At 37.0% G+C, this 22,358-nt stretch overlaps 1 protein-coding gene across 1 annotated transcript in view; it reads left to right on the forward strand.

Moving 5' to 3' along the window:
• The first annotated feature begins 15,397 nt into the window (after positions 1–15,397).
• LOC112866564 (uncharacterized) overlaps positions 15,398–22,358 on the forward strand; it is a 118,841-nt gene continuing 111,880 nt past the window's right edge. Inside the window, exons 1-2 of the mRNA XM_086715220.1 lie at positions 15,398–15,434; positions 15,504–15,601. Of these exons, the coding sequence (XP_086571346.1) occupies positions 15,398–15,434; positions 15,504–15,601 (135 nt within the window). The remainder of the gene's footprint in view (positions 15,435–15,503; positions 15,602–22,358) is intronic.

A 22,358-nucleotide genomic window follows, 5' to 3' on the forward strand; every position in this document is an offset into this window, starting at 1 on the left:
TGATTTTCTTCCATTTGCTGTCATAGTACATGATGACCCTGGTCAAATTTAATGTAATGTTAGTTGCCATATTATAAAATTCAGTGTAATGTGAGCTGCTTTTGAACTCTTTCCAAGGAAGTTTAATTATATCATACAAAGATAGTTGCATCTGTTACACGTACAAAGGACAGTGTTTAACATGATACACCAGTGTAGACAGAGTGATTTAGCTCTTCCCTCTCACAGAGCTAGATCATTCTTTGTCTGAGTTATGGAATCTTTAAAAATGACACCTTTCCCCCTTGCATAGACAATTGTCTAGGGATTAGCAGTGACGCAAGCGGCTTTAGGGTAATGGCCAGGACTCTGGATTTGAGTTGGAATGTAATTTCAAATTCTGGTTCTGACCCTTGAAGCCTTGTGAAGCCTCATCTCACTGATCCTCTTTATACCCTTTTTATATATGTAATGTGACAGTTACAATATGAGGATTAAATGAGATCTATAATCTACAAGGGTCTCTGTAATAGAATAGGTATTATTTGCTGAAGTGTGTACAAAACAGAGGCAAGTTTATGTGATTTGGTCTTTGCTGCTGAAGTCTGAGTCAGAAACGATGACAATTACTGGTGACATGTCAGCCCCCAACACTCTGGATTGGGAAATCACTCCTAATGGAAGAGCGGGATAGATACAATAAAATGTACATATTTGGATCCGTTAGTTAAGTATATTGTAAGTCATCTCATTAATGAATTTTCAATTTTTTTTTAAAGTTTATTTATTTTGAGACAGAGAGAGTGAGTGGGGAGGGGCAGAGAGAGAGGGAGGGAGAGAGAATCCAAAGCAGGTTCCGTGCTGTCAGCACAGAACCCAACACAGGGTTTGATTTCACGAACCGGGAGACCATGATCTGAGCTGAAGCCAAGAGTCTGATGCTTAACCGACTGAACCACCCATGTGCACCTAAATTTTCTTCCAGTTTTTATATGTGAACTAAATTCACTCATTCCAGAAAACTAGAAAATTTTATAAGACAGGACTTACGTGCTTTATTTATTTATTTATTTTAAATGTTTTTATTTATTTTTGAGACAAAGAGAGACAGAGCATGAGCAGGGGAGGGGCAGAGACAGAGGGAGACACAGAATTCAAAGCAGGCTCCAGGCTCTGAGCTGTCAGCACAGAGCCTGATGCAGGGCTCGAAATCACAGACGGTGAGATCATGACCTGAGCTGAAGTCGGACGCTTAACCAACTGAGCCACCCAGGCGCCCCAGGACTTATGTGCTTTAAGCACAACTAAATCATTTTGTCTAAAGCAGAACATAATGGGTTTTCTTCATAATCCATCACTGTTATGAAATTTTGATGTAAGATTTTTCCTTAAGCAAATGAAACTTAATAATTTAGAAGTTTTTAATATTTTTTAAGAGTTTTATATTTGACTTTACATCTTTAATATATTTGTGATATATGATTCCATAAATAGATGGGAGAAACAATGTCATTGGTGAATGTGGGAAAAGCCAATGTTAATTTTATGACCAAATATACTTTTTTAGGTCAGCTGTTTAATCATGTATTAGTACTAATGTTAATAGTATTTACAAAGTACTTGCTTCTTACCAAACTGTTTAAATAATTCCCATCATACTTACAACATAGGTATTTTTTTATTTCTATGTTGGAGGACTAGAAATTAATGCTGAAAGACATACCCAGTGTTTTCTAACCTAAAATTCAATGTTCGTTAAGTATGAACTTATTTCTCGAGTTGTCAAGATAACTACAAAGAACTGAAAGAAAGCCTCTCTAGCCTGACTACATGGATAGTAAGTATCGTTTTTTTAAACTGTTATTATAAAGTAAGTGATCACTTCCTTCTTGCACACATTCTCTCACTTGTCAAGTTGTACTGGAAATGGATGCTAATAACGTGCATTTGGCTTGTGCTTTAATGCGGGAGAATAGCACATTTCTTAATTGCATATCACTTAGAATGGTCTACCATTTAGAAGGAAGCTCTGTTCGGAGGCACTGCACACATGACTGGGAGGATATTGCGGTGAAAAGATATCAACAATAGCTCCATTAATGTTTTGCTTCTACCTGCATCTAATGGGTACTAATGCATCTTACATGACACATGTGAAGATAAATTGACGGCATTAATAGACTTATATTCCATAACAGTAACCTATTTCTCTAACAAGTTCTATTTCTCTAATAAAATATTGTCTTGCCACTGTCATCTGATTGGAAGGTACAGGGTTAGATGCTGCTGCTTTTATTGACTTGCAACACAATGCCCTCATCTTGGCGCGCAGTATATATTTGCATTGTATATAAACACATTAAGAGCGTTACCATTTTGTAGAAAGTTACATTGTGTGAAAATGCACATTTAAGAAGCATTAAGTTATCTGTCTGGAGACATAGGTCATCTCCATATAACGTCTAAGATTTCAGTTCAATCCTTAAATGTTATTTATTTTTACTCTACCTTCTGTCAAAGAAAATTTAAGACAAATTTAGACCAGTTGATCTGTCATTTTGATATCTCTGAAATTGTGCACATGATGTGACAATCAATCATTTCAACCATTTTAAAATCTGACTTCTGTAGACATCCCTAAAGTTGTTTCAGTTGTAGATTCCTGATTTTAAAATCATTTATCATGAATCTTAAACACATGAAAGTCTAAATGTTAATTCACAGATGAAATAAATCTTAAATTTATTCTTTTCCTTAGTTTAGTATGATGATGACAGCTGGGTACAAAAAGTCTTCTGAAGTCTCATTAATTTCACTACCTATTTCACTGTGGACTTATAGATCCTTTTCTATATATGATTAGTATTTAATTTTAGAGAATCATATAACTGAGAAGTGGTTAAAAAATAAAGTTCTTGGGGCGCCTGGGTGGCTCAGTCGGTTAAGCGGCCGACTTCGGCTCAGGTCACGATCTCGCGGTCCGTGAGTTCGAGCCCCGCGTCAGGCTCTGGGCTGATGGCTCAGAGCCTGGAGCCTGTTTCAGATTCTGTGTCTCCCTCTCTCTCTGACCCTCCCCCGTTCATGCTCTGTCTCTCTCTGTCTCAAAAATAAATAAATGTTAAAAAAAATTAAAAAAAAAAAAAATAAGGCTCTTCTTCCAGAAAAATACTCATCAGCTTATACCACAATATTTTTGAATGTAGTTCCGGGAAATCAAAAACCCCTCCAGAACCCATTCATGACCAACACTCTCTTTTATATGATTCATTTTCTATTATCGACCATTATATAAACAATTTTTATAGAAAAGAAGCAGTTTGGTAGGGCAACAGTTTATTTCCAAATTATTTGGTTCACTTTCTGTTTCTATTATATAGATCTACTCTTTGATTTAAAAGAAAGAAAAAAAGAGTAGCCCTTTCAAGAACTTCAGTTGAAGAAGTTGGTTGCATATGATTAATGAACTGGTTATAATTATATTATATTATTATTATATAATACATAACTATCATATGTGTGATAATTCTATTAAATTGCAAAAGATCTCAAATTGGGAAATATTGGAAGTGAAATAAAATATGAAAAAATACTATGTGGAGTGCATATCTTATTACCAAAGAACATATTTGTATACATGACTGTGATTATTTTAATATTTGTATATATATCAATCTAAACTTAGATAAGAATATTTTTCAAATATATGTACACTGGTATAGCTTATAAAGCATGTATGTTGATATCAATGTCCCACTTCTTTCATTATCCAGTACTCTCAATAGAAGTAAAATTTCTAACTAAAAACAAAAAAAGCAGTGTTCCCAAAAGAATTTTGTAGAACACCTTTTAAAAGTTGGTTTAATGTTTATTTTTGAGAGAGAGACAGAGTGTGAGCAAGGGAGGAGCAGAGAGAGAGGGAAACACAGAATCCAAAGCAGACTTCAGGCTCTGAGCTATCAGTACAGAGCCCCACGCGGGGCTCGAATCCACAAACTGCGAGATCATGACCTGAGCCGAAGTCGGTGCTTACACAATTGAGCCACCCAGGTGCCCCCTGTAGACCATTTTTTAAAATTATGGTGACTTTGAAAATATTTCTATATCTCTGAATAAGTTATATCTCAGAATCTTAAGTTAGACAGCTATTACTGACAAGTACACAGACAGAAGAAAACTTCACTCCCGTTGTTCAGTATAATACTCTGCACATTTTTTCTCGATTCACATTACTGGTTACAAGAACAATGGGTGCATTTATGATAGGATAAAATAAGCAAAGCAAAGAAACATCTCTTATAACAAGAAGGAGGTGAGAATGCAGTCTGGGTCTCTTATCAGAGTCTTGTATTTAATTTTCTCAACTTTCGGCTTCATTTCTCTTCTGTATACTCTTATCTGCAACCTTTAATCACTATCTGGTTTTACTTTCTAGGTTAAGGTTTAATTAGGAAGCATTATTAGAATAATAAAATAACAGAAATACTTACATCCCTTATCAATGATCTTTGGTAAAATTATGTTGCTGCAGGAGTAACCATAACTTAGGAATACTTTTTATTTTCAGTTATTGGGTGGCCACCTTGGGAGTTCCCTGGGTGAAATCTGAAACTGGCTCTGTGCATAGAAGATAAGCACAGACCAGAAAAGCAGGCAGAGAGGCCACTCCAGATAATGGACAAGGGAACCTACACAAGGCTTGTCTTGGTTTGTCTTGGGAGACCTTGAGATAGTAAATCTCCACCTTGGCCCACCCTTATGTAGAGGCTTTAACTGTTCAGATGGTCTCAATGACATATTGCTCTCTCAGGGTGGCTTTCTTGAAACCAATTCCCCTCGTGGGAATAATGGGGAGAATATAACTTCTGTGGATGAGTGAGGGGGTGAGGACCCTCCAACTGTGGGTCCGGCTCAAGGGTCAACTAGTGGCCACCTTCTCTCGATGACCTCCTCCAACACTTCCTTCCTCATGACTGGCTCATCCAATCTTACATGCTCCCCTTTTCAGATATGCCCTGAACAGTGAGCAAGGTTTTTTTTGTTTGTTTGTTTGTGTGGTTTGGGTTTTGTTTGTGGTTTGTTTAGCATGGAGGTGGCTTAGTTGGCGGTTATTTGTGTGTGATGGAGGCAGTCACTGCAGGAATGGTATAGACACACGCGAGAGAAAACACAGATTAGGATAATGATTCTAAAAAGAAGTGACAGTTTTTTTTTCTTTTACCAAGAGCCCCATGATCTGAACTGCTGATTTATTAAGTCCTCTAGGCTGTGGGTCACGTCATTCAGGGCATTCACTTGTGTCTTCATGTGCTTTATTATTATTATCTTTGAACGTTTCTTTATTTTTGAGAGACAGAACAAGAAGAGGAGGGACAGAGAGACAGAAGGAGACACAGAATCCAAAGCAGGCTCCAGGCTCAGAGCTTCAGCACAGAGCCCGATGGGGACTCGAACCCACGAACCTCGAGATCGTGACCTGAGCCAAAGTTGGACGCTTAACTGACTAAGCCACCGAGATGCCCCATCATGTGCTTTAATAAATATAATACATTAGCAGACTCATCAGGTATGAACACACAACATTCTGTTTGGATACTGGAAAGACAGTACTAATGTCCAAGGCCATTCTATTTTGGAGGACAGCTTTTCTCAGAGACATTTTAGCGTTAGCAAAACAGAGGGTTTATTGGCTATCATTTAAGTCTTTCTGGGTAAATTTACTAAGGGCTTCTATATGTACTATAAGATGCAACAGAAATTTAAAGTCTAAATGACTGGTATTTATTTATTTATTTATTTATTTTAATATGAAATTTATTGTCAAATTGGTTTCCATAAAACAGCCAGTGCTCATCCCAACAGGTGCCCTCCTCAGTACCCATCATCCACTTTCCCCTCTCTCCCACCCCCCCCATCAACCATCTTAGTAGAAACTTGTATGGAAAGGTATTCCCCTTCTATTAAAATTACATATGTGTCCTGAACCTTAGATAATGAGGCTTCAGCTTTAAGAATTTGACCTGATCGTGCATACCACTCATGTTGGTCTGAGGAAGCAGCCCTGTCAGCCATGAGAACGGACTGGGGGAGGGATGTGCCAGACCAGGACCGCTAGCTTCTCCCCTTTTTCAATGGTGAGTGTCCCATTTCAGACAATGCTTTTCAATAGTTCCAGCCTGCAGCTGTTTTACCCAACCAGACAACTCCTAAAACCCTTAGAGCAGTGCCTGGGCCCTGAATTTTCTGTGGTTCACTGCTCATCTTCTCCTTCATAGGTATTCCAGCAAAGTCTGCAGTGTTGTGCAATAGAGGCAAGTCTTCTCATGTTAACATTATACCGTCAACACTGGGTCCATTTTACTGGTGTGGGGAAAGAGAACAGGGACTGCTCTTAGGCTACCATTCCAAGACATATTGTGCGGCTGTGCAGGTAGCCTTGGGGAAGCCTTGGGGACCTTGACAGGTCCATTTTTGCCCTTTCCACGTGAAGGCAAATGCTAGAGGTATACTGGAATTAAAACACAAACACAGGGGCGCCTGGGTGGCGCAGTCGGTTAAGCATCCGACTTCAACCAGGTCACGATCTCGCGGTCCGTGAGTTCGAGCCCCGCGTCGGGCTCTGGGCTGATGGCTCAGAGCCTGGAGCCTGTTTCCGATTCTGTGTCTCTCTCTCTCTCTCTCTGCCCCTCCCTCGTTCATGCTCTGTCTCTCTCTGTCCCAAAAATAAATAAACTTTGAAAAAAAAAATTAAAAAAAAACAAAAAACACAAACACACACACACACACACACACACACACACACACTTGATAAGTTCAGTACAGCAGAGTACTCCTAAGATCATGGCCAAGGTGTTTAAGATGGCGGCAATGTTGGACACAGCTGTGTGGATGAGGGGATACTACCTAATTCAATTCTCAGTAGTCCATGATCATTCTCGGTGAGTCATCTGGCTTTTTTACCGGCCATACTGAGCTGTTCAAAGCACTATATGCAGGGCCTATAATGCCCATTAAGTGCAATTCTTAGTTTCTCCTCTCCTTATGCTCCCAGACGGTTTGTATTTGATGGTTACAAGTCTGTGAGGGGTCAGTAGACTGGTTCCCAGCTGGTGTTTCCTTTCAGCACTGGTTTGACTACCTTAACCCAGAGACAGAATTCACTGATAGAGCCCTCTTCCCCTCTTGGCGGGAATGCAAACTGGTGCAGCCACTCTGGAAAACACTATGGAGTCTCCTCAAAAAGTTAAAAAAATAGAACTATTCTATGATCCAGAAATTGCACTAGTAGGTATTTACCCAAAGAATATAAAAATACTAATTCAGAGGGTTACATATGTATCCTGATGTTTATAGCATTATCTGCAATAACTAAATTGTGGAAACAGCCCATGTCTCCATAGACTGATGAATAGAAAAAGAAGACGCGGTGGGGATGCCTGGGTGGCTCAGTTGGTTAAGCATCTGACTTCAGCTCACTCTCATGGTCCGTGAGTTCAAGCCCTGCGTCGGGCTCTGTGCTGACAGCTCAGAGCCTGGAGCCTGCTTCAGATTTTGTGTCTCCCTCTCTCTCTGCCCCTCCCCCACTTGTTCTCTCTCTCTCTCTCAAAAGTAAACATTAAAAACATTAATAAAATGGAATAATACTCATCCATAAAAAAGAATGAAATTTTGCCATTTGCAATGACATGGATGGAGCTAGAGAGTAAGTATTATGCTAAGCAAAATAAATCAGTCAGAGACAGACAAATACCATATGATTTCATTCATATGTGGCATTTAAGAAACAAACCCAATGAGCAAAGGAGGGGAAAGAGAGAGGGAGGCAAACCAAGAAACAGACTCTTAAGTATAGAGAAAAACTGATAGCTACCAGATGGGAGGGCAGGGGCGGGGGTAGGGAAAATGGGAGATGGGTAAAATAGGTGATGGGCATTAAGGAGTACACTTGCTGTGATGAGCACTGTATAACATATGGAAGTGTTAAATCACTATATTGTGCACCTGAAACTAATATTACCCTGAAATTTAAGTAAACACTTTAAAAGAGAAGTTTGTAGGTTTGACCTTGTAGGATGTCAATGCCTAATATGTTCTCCAGTATCTCAGAGATAAAAACCTCATATTTTCATGGGGGAAAACACTCAATTTGTAGCATCAAAAGGACTATCCTGACCATAACCAGAATCATCACCTTTTGTTTATTTCTGGGGGACCAGTGAATAGTAATCTCAACATGAGACTTCCAGTGACTTCCAATGGCCCTCACCTGGAGACAATCTTGGCCTACATGATATGCCCTGGGCATAGGAGGCACCCACCCGGAATAAGACTGTATCCCTAAGGCCTAGGCTGGAGCAGGGAAGGCATCGGGGATAGTAGAAGCAGATGGGGTAGATGTGAACTGTTGTTCAAGTTTTCCACAGGCTGACCAACAAAACATTGGGTTGCCAGTCTATTTTTTTAGATGAGGTCCCATCAGCAATGAGGTCAAACTACATCTATACAGAAGTTACTTTTGGACACTTATGAGCCAGTTGGAGGAACCTTTTTGACTTCTCAAGATCCCTCTCTGTCTAGAGCCTTTCCCATAGCCTGTACCCATTCCTAAGATCTGTCAGTTTCCCTCAGATCAAAAGAACTGGTGCACATCAAACCAGCCAGCATTTTGGGGTCGTCCACAAGCACCTAACACACGGGCCACCCTTCCCCACGCAGAAGTTGATGGTCAACTCCAGATTGCCCTTGTGGATACTTCTTTCCCAAGGCCTATCTCTTTTATCTCTAGGCTGGCTCAGCATTTGTTGGTTCACAAGTGGCCCCCATATGTGGAAGGCAAGTATATGGACCTCAGAAATAGGCAGATCTCCCCAGATTGGCAGGGGGCAGCCTTCAGCGAGGGAATTTACATATGAGTCTTATCTTAGGCAGCTTCAAAGCAAGTAAATATTCACACCAACCAGTTAGAATCTTAAAAGTTATACAGAGACCTTAATGGTCACATTGAGGTGGCCTCAACAACACCTGGTATTCTCAAGGCTGCATCCTTGAAGCCAGTTCCTACTGTGGGAATGGTGGGCAAACATATATTCCAAAGACAGGGAAAGGAGAAGGAGCCTCCAGTTGCCCAGATCCAGCTCAAGGGTCAATCAGTGATCACATTCTCTCGATGACCTACTCCAACATCAGTATATTGATTTATTCCTAGTCATTTAAGGGCATTAATCTATCGTTTTCCACCACCTGGGTGTCATATACACAGTCACACAGCTACGCACTGAAAAGTATGTAGATGGATGAACCGATAAGGTAGGATCGGATCGTACATTCGTTTATTCCACAATTTTAAATGTTTACGGTGAATCAGACCCCAAGCTACCTCTGGGGATTCAACAGGGGACAAGATTGAAAACTTGCGAGGGTTCAATGGGGAAATGGATTTAGTGGGAAAGATAAAGATTAAACAAGTAATTACACAAATAAGTAACGCTGAACATTTCCATGGAGGAGTAACACAGGCTCCCGCTGCATTTGAGTATGAAGAGGTGTGCAACAGAGTAAACCCATCTGATCTGGGGACCTGGGCAGTGATTCATTCTTTTCTTAATCCACTCATTTAAATATTAGGGTTTCTGGGGGCTTCTCTCTCTCTCTCCATACTTTTCTCATCTTTGCCTTGGGTGACTTTTTACAGGAGGTGGAGAAGGTGTCATGGTTTAGGTAGGGAAAAGTCATGACACGTGAGTGTTTACAGGGGGAGTGAGTGGATGATTTGCCACAGGCTTTGGAGATGCTAAGTAAGATGAGGGTTAAAAATGTACCACTTGATTTTTCAATGTGACGTTCACCGGTGACTTTTTTTTCCAGTTTATTTTATTTATTTTGAGAGAGAGAGAGAGAGAGAGGCAGAGAGAGGCAGAGAGAGGGAGAGAGAGAGATTCCCAGGCAGGCCCTGTGCTGTCAGCACACAGCCTGATGGGGGCTTGAATTTGTGAACCCTGAGATCATAATCTAAGCTGAAATCAAGAGTCAGACACTGCTTAACCAACTGAGCCACCCAGGCGCCCCAACTCATTTGTGACTTACTAAGGGCAGTAGTAATGGGATCCAGAGAGGAGGTGTTGGGTGGGGAGGTAGTGTAAAGGGATTGATTTAGCTTCATCCGACCGGCAACGCAAACTCTATGAGGACAGGAATTCTGCATCCGCGGCAACTAAAACAATGTCTAGCATATATTGCTGTCATAAATGTTTGTCAAACAAATGAATGATAGGAGTTATGGAAGGTAAGCATATGTCAAATCTTGCAGATTATGCATGGTCTTGTAAATCACGTTAAGGATTTTGGTTTACTGATTTCTGACTATAATGCTTTTAAGGGTTTAAGTCAGAGCCTAGCCAGACCGGATTTATGTTTTGAAACGATCCCTGTGGCTCCTGGATGTAATCTGGGTTTTAAGTGAGTAGGCAGGCCAGTTATAGGGCTTCTTTAGTTTTCCTGATTGAAAAAAAAAAAAAAAAACTGGAGTGATTGATCAAGCAATCTATAGCAAATGACCAGAGAATGGGTGGTTAGAAACTGGTATGTTTGAATCCATTTGGGTAATCACCAGATTAATGACATTATCATGCATGTAATAAGTGATGGAATGTGGCTTCTCTACTCTACTCTTTGGATTACTGATATTTGCAGGTGGCATAATTCCTGATGCTTTTATCATTTAGCAAATGTGACCACTCTGTGATTGAAGAACGGTATTGTCACAGTGTAACTCTGAACTTGTAAGGACGATTTCAAACCTGTCCTAGAACCTGAAATCATTCATTATGTTCATAAATCAGTCATTCCGTACGAATTTATTTTGCTCATGTTTAACTATTGTGGAAAAAATGGTAAAAAAAGATAGACATGATCTCTGCCCTCATGGTTTAGAAGGAAGGACAAAGATAAAATTAATATCAAGTATGAGGAGTAGTATGAAAGAATTATAACCAAAAAATGTCTTGGGACAGCATAAAACATGGAGATCAAACCTAGTTTAGAGGGTCAAGAAAGTCCAAGTGGAGGAAAAAAAAAAATTAAGCTGAGACTGTGTTATCCAGGGTCAAATGGAATGGAGAGGGGTAGATTTTTGCTATAGAAAAGATGAAATATTGGGGCCACAATTTATACAGAGTCTGGCTTAGTAAAAGGAATTCAATAGCTAGAAAAATGTGAACAATGATGTTTTGGTAGACAAGGGCTAAGTGAAGTGTAGCCTTATAATTCATGTTACTGGTTTTGTATGCTTTTCTCAGGACAATGGGTAAATGAAGAGACTTAAAGCAGAGCAATGATGCAACTCATAATTTAAATTGTAAGCCAGATGTCATATCATGGTTTCTTGCTCTTGAAGATTTTGTTTGGCTTGGCCTGAGTTCCAATTCCTCCATCTGTGATGGAATTCAAATCCTTCCCCACAGTTTCTGCGAATTTCAAAAGCTTACTATTTTATGCTTCTTTCTGATTCTATGCTCCAGGCTTCTTGAGGATTGTATCTGCTTCTCCCTGACACAGTGCGAGGATTTACAATTCAACCCCTGAATCTATTCTATAAGCAATCTACACAGTTAAGTATTTCATGGTTCTAGTGGGCTTTCCCATGGCTTTTGGAGGTTACTGAGAAGAGACTCATCTTAAAATAAATTCCCTTTGCCATATCCTTGTTTAATTTCATTTTCTCATCTTTCTTCTTTCAAGGAGCCATAAACAATGTTTTCCCATGTCTTATTTAGAACCATTTCACTTATAATAATAACTCTTAAGGTCTTATCTTCTATAATCAAACACCTATTGATATATTTTTCTAAACAGTACTGTTCTCTACCTAAATGAGTTTTGGTGATGGCTATTTACATAGACTCTATTTTTTTATGCTGTAATAAAACTAACTCTCTAACCTCTATTTATAGCAGTTACAGCTTATTAGAAGTCAATGGAATTATTCACAAAGATAATCTAATATAATTCTTTTATATAAGAGATGGAGACATTTAAGCTCAAAGAGGTCAAGTTACTCACCATATTGATAACAGCAGAGACAAAGATTTAGACATTTCCATTAATTCTGTTAGGATGGTGGCCCTTATTAGTATGTGTCTTATATCTCAGGAGAACACGTGTAGGCTCCAAGTTCTCTCCATAAATTTATCTTTGCCTCTAATGCCAAGTTACCTGTGTGTCCTGGTCAAAATATTTCATCCATCCAAGGGAATGGTAAAGAGTAGTTTTTATTACACCAACTGTGTTGCAGAATCACGTCTATTCCTTCACATACTGATTCTCTGCCATCATAAGGTTGTTTCCCATAACACTGTTGCAATGCACCATTGTGTCCTCTTGAGGCTGTAACCAAGTACAGAAATAACAAGATTAAGATTCAAAGCTAAAGACCTCGGTGGAGCAACCCTGAAGCTACAGGTAAAAAATAAGTGAAATTACGTATGAAGAGATGTTATAAAAATCATCCATATGAAGGACAATTTCAATGGGCTGAGAGTAAATGTGTAAAAGGGACAGTTATGAGGCAAAGATACCGCCTTCTGTATGGCTTGTCAAGATTTTATTTCCTGGAAAACAGTTCTATGCCGCAAGTAAATCTTAGAAATATAGAAGTAAAATAAACTGTTTTATTTGGGAAATATAACAAGTATAAAGTAGGTAGCTGTCAGTGGGACACAGAATCACAGTGATAATAGCAGTGTCACCCTCTTTCGTAAACAAAGAGAACAAGAAAAAGATTGCTTATTTATTATAGTGTAGATCAGCATATGCATAGAGCGATCAAAATGCCCAACCTTTAAGTAATCCTTGACTGGATCCTTCACTTTCCTGTCTCCTCTTGGTTCTGTGCTCCAGGCTGGTATTTTCCTCTAGTTTCAAGATTAAATTGTTCCTACTAAATGAACGATTCTTATATCTACATTCTACATCGATGGTTTCATTTTTATCATTTTCCAATAAGTGTATTTTTAACCACCTTTTGGAAATTTTGAGGTGGATGTACAATTATCAATTTCAACATGGTTAAAACGCCCGCTATCATTTTCTCCAATTTTTCTCTTAAATGCTTTTCTAACTTGACTCTTACCATTCCAGCTTTTGTGCTGTCATCCTATTAACCTTCCATAAAAATAAATTCTATCATGACTCTACCATTAGGAAGAGACTGCACCACCTGACCCCAGCTATTGAAAAAAACCTTGTAATAAAGAATTTCTCTAGGGTCTGTATTGAAAAATTCCACCTGATACCCATTTGCCTGATAAATATGAGAGCATAGTCATTATTTCATCTTATCAAGTGAGATCATCAATGCAAAAGATGTCTCTAAATTCTAAAGAAAGGCTGGACCATATTTTATATATTGCATTATTATTTTTTTATCTTATCATTAAGTTTGTTGAACCCACATAAAATGCTGCCAAGGCGAAACAGCAAAATTGCAAATATTCCACATTAAACTATTGCTATAGGTAATATCTATGGCAATAGGTAAATTTAGTTTCTTCTATTTGCTTTGTTTCCTGAATTATTCATTTTTGCTCTTTTACAAACAATCCCATGTTCTATTTTAAGGATTATAATGCATAACATAAGTACATAACTTTTTCTCTGCTTACATTTATTACATATTAAATTGCCCTAGAGAAAAAAATTAATATTTAATGAGTAACAAATTTATTGAGCTTTTCCCCAAACAGAAGACTTCCATAGTAGCTGTCCTCAAATGCTAGTCTTCAATTTTTCATTGATCCTTTATAGTCAAGGAAACTTACCCAAATGTAATTGTAGAAATACAGATTTTTTTTAAAATTGGAGAATTATCAAGACCATTGACTCCAATGTCTACATGACCTGAATACCAGTTAAAAAGTGAATTGAGGAATAATTAGCATACAATGTACTTAGACGCTTCTGATTTTTTTTCTCTATTTAATGAAAAACATTTCGCACAAAATCTTTAACCACTCTATGGTCCTTGGATATACATCAAACTCTATACAGACTGGGTTTGAGTCCCAAGTTCCACCACTTAGTAGATGTATGACTTTGTGCCAATCACTTAACGTCTCTATTTTTATTTCTCATATGTAAAAAATGAGAATAGTAAGAAGGTTGTAAAGAAAATTACACTGAATAACGTATAAGAGACAACACTAAAAGACTTTGTCTAGTGTCTGGCACATAATGAGTGTTCACTATCTATTATAAAGAAAATACTTAAAGACTTAAGAACATGTTAAAAAAGAAACTCTCTAATTTCATTCATATCACAGAATGTCGTAATTGTTCCTTTCATTAACTAGTATAAAGAATAGAAGATCCATGTACTCAGCACATTTTTTAATGAGTCTGCATAGGTTGTTTTAATCAATTGTAAGTGTTTTTGGATTCCTCCTTTACCCAATTCCTGGTATCCAATATGGAGATTTTAGGCCTTCAGTCTCCTTTGTATATTTCCTTTTGCGAAGGAGAATATATCCGAGTCATGATAATAGGAACATTAAGATAATAAGTTCTTATACCCAGATTGATACAAAAAGAGTATCATAAAATTAGCTGTATTTAATAAAGTGCAAAATCATTAATATATCATCTGTTTTTAAGCCTTACTGGAACATGTAAAATTATCATAATCAATAATGATAAGATAAATCTTAATTCTGAGAAATTATAGAATCTGAAGCTTTTTCCTAAAGTTGAACAATGTGTCTTTGACTGTGTTTTAAATTATGGAGCAGATTATTCACCAATATTATAAATCCTAAAGCAATGCAATATTGATTGCCCTTGAGAAGCCAATACAAACAGGGACTAAAAAAAAATTAATCAAGTCTACAATTAAACTGTTTTTAGCCCATTAGTTATTCTCTAGTAAGCATTTCATCAGGAAATAGCATTTTATGTTTATATCAAATTTCTGTCCTGCTGAGGCACAAAGAAGACACAGTAAAATTGTTTTGATGGGCACTTACGTGTCCTTCCTTAAAAATTAAAAGAAAAAAATTAAAAGGAAAAAAAATAACGTGATGCTACTATTGGATAGTTTCAGATAAACCACCCCTTTGCCTTTAATAAAATGGGAGAACTTAGCAGGATTCTTAGTTATTACCCTGAAAATGTGTAGTTCACTGTTCAAACGGTGCCAAGGAGAGGAGGTGACATCACTTCTTATAGGTCCAGCGCACTGCGTCATTCACACGCTTCCTGAGAAGAGCAAGTTGCCCTAGATATTTCTAAACAATGGTGGCTTCACTACTTACACTTGCTCAAGTTGAGTAAAAACCCAAAGACTTTATCTAGTTTTTCTGCTGAATATCTTAATCGTATTAGGATGAAGGAGGTTTGCTTTCGAGGCTGATTTCTTTTTCCTTCTAAAAGCATGACATCTGAACAGATGGGATCGCAGATTCGGCTTAGTGAGAACTGAAGTTGTTTCATATACTTTCTTCTTTTTCTTTTCCTTTTTTTATTCTTTTTGTCTTCAGAAACAAAACGAGCAGCATTAATGCAGCCTGAGTCTGTACAGGACCAGTATTGTCCATCACAGCTCAACGATGGAGTGCTAACTGCAGCTGTACATTCAGTAACTTGGTTTTTGTTGTATTTTTTTTAGGAGGCAATTAACAGGCATTCTTTTTTGGGTTAGAGCTTCTATCCCTTTTTATTTGCACATGCTTTTTCAACAAAAACACTTAATTTGCTAAAAGCTGGCATCAGTAATAAGAAGGATACTTTAATAAACTATTTTGGAATTATCCTTGAATTAATTCTCAGTTATCGTTTACTTCCTTAAGAAGGGAGAAACAAAAGATTATATGTCGTTAAGTTTATGATTATATTTATTGGCAGCTATTTGTAAACTTCTGTCTTGCTATTGACTAGTGGGTTGTAAAAGATTTCTGTTATTTCTCTCCTTGCTGGGTAAATCATTATAATTAAGTCTCAGAATATCTCTTGTATTAGGTATGATATAACTTAGAATCTCCTGGGTTCTCATTTACCAAAAATGTATTTTATATGCTTATACTTTGAGAGTCTTTCTCAGTATATCTCAAGATTGTTAGGGTATTAATTAGAGATTTAAAAAATGTTCCATGTTACCTCACACAGCACTTTGCTGAGCATTGATCATGTATTCACTCATCAGGCAATAAAATTTTTTTCATCATAGAATTTCAGAGCCCAAAGGAAATACAGAGCTGATATAGACCTACCCCCTTGGCTTTGAGATGAGATAGCACTTTCCCAGGTAAGTTCAGTGATGGGCAGCAGATCGCACACAGGCCCAGTGACAAAGCCCAGATGAGATTCCTGAGTGCCAGTGCAATGTTTTCTGAGATCACACAAGCGTTTTCAGTGGGCTTGATCTTGTTGTTGCTTTCCCCCACGATACGCAGTTACACTCATTCATTGTTTCACACTCTAGTTCTGTTAATCATATAAACTACAATTCATCCATTGCATGAGAGCAGAATAAAGCCATTTATACAGGCCAAGGTTGAAGCACTCTTTGGACAATGGTTTTTATTGTGTTTTGTGAATAAAGACATTAAAACTTTCAGATACTGTGAGCTAAGAGCTCATGTGTATCTATCAAAGCCAGAAACTATGCTTCTCAAAAAATATGAAATTCTTGAAAATACTATAACATTATTTTTTTAGTGTTTATTTATTTTTGAAAGAGGGAGAGAGAGCAGGGGACGGGTGGAGAGAGAGAGATAGAGAGAGAAAGAGGGAGAGAGAATCTCAAGCAGAATCTGCACTGAGAGAGCAGAGCCGACTCAGGGATCTATCTCACCAACAGTGAGTTCATGACCTGAGCTGAAATAGTCAGATGCTTACCCGACTAAGCCGCCTAGGCGACCCTGTGAAGTTCTTGAAAATATTTTATGTCAATTGATTTGGTTTTTCTTTTTACTTACTTTCTGGTTGTCCTTAGTTCTTTATCGTTTTAATCACTTATCTAGACTTTTTAATGTAATTCTGTATTTCCTTCACATGACAGTTGAGAAAAACAAATGTGAGTTAACCTTAATGAGATTTATATTAATTCTGGAAGCTGCTTCCAGAGTTGTCACTGACTCCAACGTTTTGGTAAAAAGATTTTTATTTTTAAATCGTACCTCTTTGAAAACAGCACGTACTTTCTTGTAACTATAAAAATGTTGCAATGGGCAGAACCACCCTACTAGGTAGTAAATGGATTTTTAAGTCTGGGATACTTAAAGTGAAACACTGAATTCCAAAGAATCCTTATGTATTTGCACCACCACTTTATCAAGATGTGTTTAGCAAACATTATCACTTATCCATATAGAAATAGATATCTATCTATATAGATCTCTCACTCTCTCTGAAATTTATATATACAAACATACACATAACATATATTGGTATTATCATATATTATGAATGCCTATATACAAATACGTACATATATAAATGTATAATTTATAAATATATATCTACATATATATAACGATATATATACACATATATGTATACATATACATATATATGTAGGTGTATATATATATACATATATATGTATATATATATATACACCACTTCTGTTCATTCTTCAAAATCCCATCTGCATGTTACCTTTAAGAAGAATGTTGTCTACCCCCTCTCCAAAGCCACTTCACTTGTCTTTGCTGTACCCCGACAGCAAGATGCTCAATTATAATTACCCAGTTACTTTTCTGGAATTTTATCTGGCCTGTGAACTTTTCAGTGACGGACCTCCATCATATTTCTATTGTTTATCATATTCCTGGAAGACACTTAATAGCTTTTTTTGCTGATATTAAAATAATGAGAAATGCAAATTAATTAATAAATCAACATTGTAGTACTTATGTAATTAAATAGAAAATTCATGAACTTCAAATAGAAGGAGGAAGGGGCGCCTGGGTGGCTCAGTCCGTTAAGCATCCGACCTCGGCTCAGGTCATGATCTCGCGGTCCGTGAGTTCGAGCCCCGCGTAGGGCTCTGTGCTGACAGCCCAGGGCCTGGAGCCTGTTTCAGATTCTGTGTCTCCCATTCTTTCTGACCCTCCCCCATTCATGCTGTCTCTCCCTGTCTCAAAAATAAAATAAACGTTAAAAAAAATTTAAAAAAAAAAACAAATAGAAGGAGGAAGAAACACCTGTACAGGTGGTAAGTGGTGGCATAAAACCTGAATCTAAAAATGTACAGGTTTATTGAGGCACCTGAGTGGCTCAGTTGGTTAAGCGTAGGACTCTTGGTTTTGGCTCAGGTCGTGATTTTGTGGCTTCGTGGGTCTGAGTCCCGCATTGGGCTCTGTGCTGGCAGCATAAAGCCTGTTTAGAATTCTCTCTCTCTCCCTCTCTCTCTGTCCTTGCCCCACTCATGCTATGTCTCTCTCAAAATAAATAAATAAACTTAAAAAAATAATAAAAAAATTAAAATGTATAGGTTTGTAAAAATCATCAGATTTCCAAAATTACATTTTAATTCAAATACTTTTGCATTAGAATATGACTTATCAGTTTAGGAACATCTTATATTACTCTTGGTCCTCAATCACATTTACAGTCACTTATTTTGTAAGTCATATCCATAAATAAGACAAAATTATTAATCCTTAAATCCCGTCAGACCCATGGTTTTCCTAAAAAATAATCCTCCTCTATTCTGTCCTGTTATTTAAAATGTTAGTATTAAAATAAGCCAATGTGTTTATAACTTAATTATCTGATATTTCAATCTCCTCATTAATTAAAAGAAATGACATTTCATGTTTGAAGCTGGTGGTACTCAAACTAGTTGAAAAGACAGAGGCTGGAGTTTGTGGAAGTCAAGAGAGCTCAAATTTGCAGTGTGAAATATCTAAGAGGAAAGAAGAGAAAGAGAGAGAGAGAGCTCTAGAAATCTGCAAAGAGGTTTCCCTGAGTGTTTGGCTGAATAGCAATTCTATACATGCATAGGGAGAAACACCATGAGGCCAGTCAAGCACAACTTCTGACAAAGAAAAACTACTGTGGGACTATAGAAAACTCCTAGAACACACATACAGTTGGGTATTGTTTTACTTTTCACCTTATTAATACATGGGCATTCAGTAACTATCCTAAAAGGGCCAGGTTTTACACAAAAGGTTGATTCAACCCAAGAATAAGGGCCATTCTAGATCTAGCCTAAAATATCATAAAAGAAAGGATCCAAACATCATGTTAATCTGCAAGCAATTTTAGTGCTTGCCAGAAAAAGTTAATCACTTAAAAGAATGTCAAAATAACACAGCACTCAACATAAATGCATAATGCCTGTAATCCAATAAAAAAAAAGTACTAGATACCAAAGAAACAAAAAAATGCAAATCAAATTCCAAATGTAAGTTTTTAAGCTTCTTCAATTTCAATCAGTCAAAAGTTCCGGGAGTTCAGGGGTGCCTGGGAATTCATGGCTGGCTCATGCCTGGAAAAGCTTGTGACTTTTGATCTCAGGGTTGTGAGTTTGAGCTCACGTTGGGTCTAGAGATTACTTAAATAAATAAACTTTTTTATTTTTTTATTTTTTTTTTAATTTTTTTTTCAACGTTTTTTATTTATTTTTGGGACAGAGAGAGACAGAGCATGAACGGGGGAGGGGCAGAGAGAGAGGGAGACACAGATCAGAAGCAGGCTCCAGGCTCTGAGCCATCAGCCCAGAGCCCGACGCGGGGCTGGAACTGAGGGTCCGCGAGATCGTGACCTGGCTGAAGTCCGACGCTTAACCGACTGTGCCACCCAGGCGCCCCTAAATAAATAAACTTTTAAGAAAGTGGGAATTCAATTATTAAATGAATTGCTATAATTCTATTTACACTAGAATATATATAAATACCATATATTGTGGACCCTTTCATATAAAAGCAAGCAATGTATTTACAGCATATCATGACCTACCAAGAGATTTTCAAATTTTTTTACCTCAATAAATAAAATTATTTGCAAAAAGTTGTGTGGTCACGATTATTATTTGCTAAAATTCATTCTTTGGGGCAACTCAGAAAAGTAATAATACATGAAGTGTAATAACTGGGATTTCAATTACTGCCCCAAAATATATTTGTTATCCCATTATGTTACCTCAAGTATGTGTACAATTATTAAGAATTACATGATGTTCTGTTAAATAAATACTCCTGACTATTAATGACATATTAGCCTGTCTCCTAAACATCTCTCTCCTATAACTGTTAGTGATATTTCTCACCGTGAATGATCTGCCCTAAAATAACTTAAAAAGACTTAAGGATCATTGTACAAAAGCTGATAGTATATTATATATTTTTAGATGTTTCTTATGGCAATATCTAAAGGGATTTGTAAAATTACAAAGAAAAATAATTGATAACATTACTATGAGATCACTGTATTATACACGAATGGTATATATTGTAAAGCAATTATTTAGGAAGAAAAGAAAGCTAACACAGATTATTTATAATGTGCCTGGTTTTTCCTCTACATCACTAGCTGATTCTTCTCAGTTACCTTTATTGTTTTGTTTCTTCTTTTTTTTTTAATCTATCTTCTTTTTTATTTATCTATCCTTTGAGAGAGAGAGAGCGACAGAGTGAGCACGAGTGGGGGAGAGGGACAGAGGGAACCCCAAGCAGGCTCCGCTCTGTCAGGGCAGTGCCTGACGCATAGCTCTAACTCACCAACCAGGAGATCATGACCTGAGCTGAAATCAACAGTCAGGCACTCGCTCAACAGAATGAGCCACCCAGCCGCCCCTCCTTTATTGTTTTGTTTCTCCATCCAGTCCTATGAGATTACGATATTGCTACTCTATCTAATCTGGCCCAGTTAGTTCTTTCTAATTATTTATTTACATATTGAATCTATCATGTAGATTGTTTTGCTTAGGAGTGAGATCATTGTTCTAGGATTTTAGTAGGAATGACTGGACTGGGTTTAGTGCAACCATGATATATATATATACGTATATGTATATATGATATGTATATATATACATATGGATATGCATTTACACATATATATATCACTCTGAAGTCTTAAAATAATGACATACCTAATGAAATTTCATGCATACTTTTAAGAAGCACTGGTAATGTTCTTAAGCGTGACTACGTCCAAATCTATAGGTAAGTCACTATGAAGCTTCAGTGGTGGTTTCAACCTCAATTTCAAATAAATGAATGAGTGATTAAGTATTCGTCAGTCTTAAGTAGGTTAGAATCGGATATTGAGAAGAAAAAGTGAAATTCAGATAAAGAAAGATTCCTGGAGAAATCTGAATATCACCTGTGAGGAAACACAGCCAAGGGAAATTGACCTCCCGATGGTGAAATATATAATAGGACAGATCCTTATCTACCTAGTAATTTGAGTGTTTTGTTGACTTTCCTATTTTTAGCCTGGCAATAAAAGTTTTTAATTTCTAGTCCTTTCCAACTTTGTATTACCTTTGTGAAAGTAATACTTCAGACTATTAAAATCACTCCCAAATTCAAAAATATTATTCCTGATCTCACACAACACAATCGCCGTCAATGAAGCAAATGAAGAGCTGTCTTTTTTGATACACAAATTAGAATATCAAACAGCCAATTTTGTGTATACTTCACATATTCTGAAATGTCATAACACTTTGTAGAAGACCAGGTGTGCAATCAGAGATAAGCCTTTTTATCCTAGTAAGACTAATCAATATGACTTAGTACTTTGACTTGATAAAAGTGAACTTGACTATATGATTCCATTCCAAAGAAATCACAATAAGAAAAAGCTAAGTGAATAGATTTTTGTTTCTAGGATACTACTATCATCGGTGTTCTTAGTCTCATTTGATGTCTCATTTCCTGTTTTATTTTATTGATGGGAATATAAAGTTTTATATAAGGCTGATTAAGAAATAAAATAAATAAGAGGTAGTTTGGAGGCATTGGACACCAATGTTATTTTTTGTGTAGGAAATAAAAAAAAATCACAGAACCCACTAGCTTATGTTATCTGATTTATGGCAATATATCTGACTCACCTAAATATATGTCAGTAATGAAGACAGCTATCTGAAAATGCATTTTGATAGAACGTTCAAGTAGTTCATTTTAATAGCTCATTTAACTATTACAAGAGATGTAAAGATGTGATTGTGATTCAGAGGAATCCGAGTTTGGGTGAACTGGATTTTTAATCCTTATTCTGATTATATCTGCATGCACCTGAGCAAGTTACTTAATATTCTTGCGTCTCAGTTTCCTTATTTGGAAGACAGAAGAGTTGGCCTTTATTATCTCTTTATATAAAAGTTAATGTTCTATTCCAATACCAAATACATTGCTTTTAATGAATACAAGGTA

The sequence above is a fragment of the Puma concolor genome, chromosome C1, assembly GCF_028749965.1.
Source record: "Puma concolor isolate L17-30 chromosome C1, mPumCon1.1.hap2, whole genome shotgun sequence".
Taxonomy (NCBI): domain Eukaryota; kingdom Metazoa; phylum Chordata; class Mammalia; order Carnivora; family Felidae; genus Puma; species Puma concolor.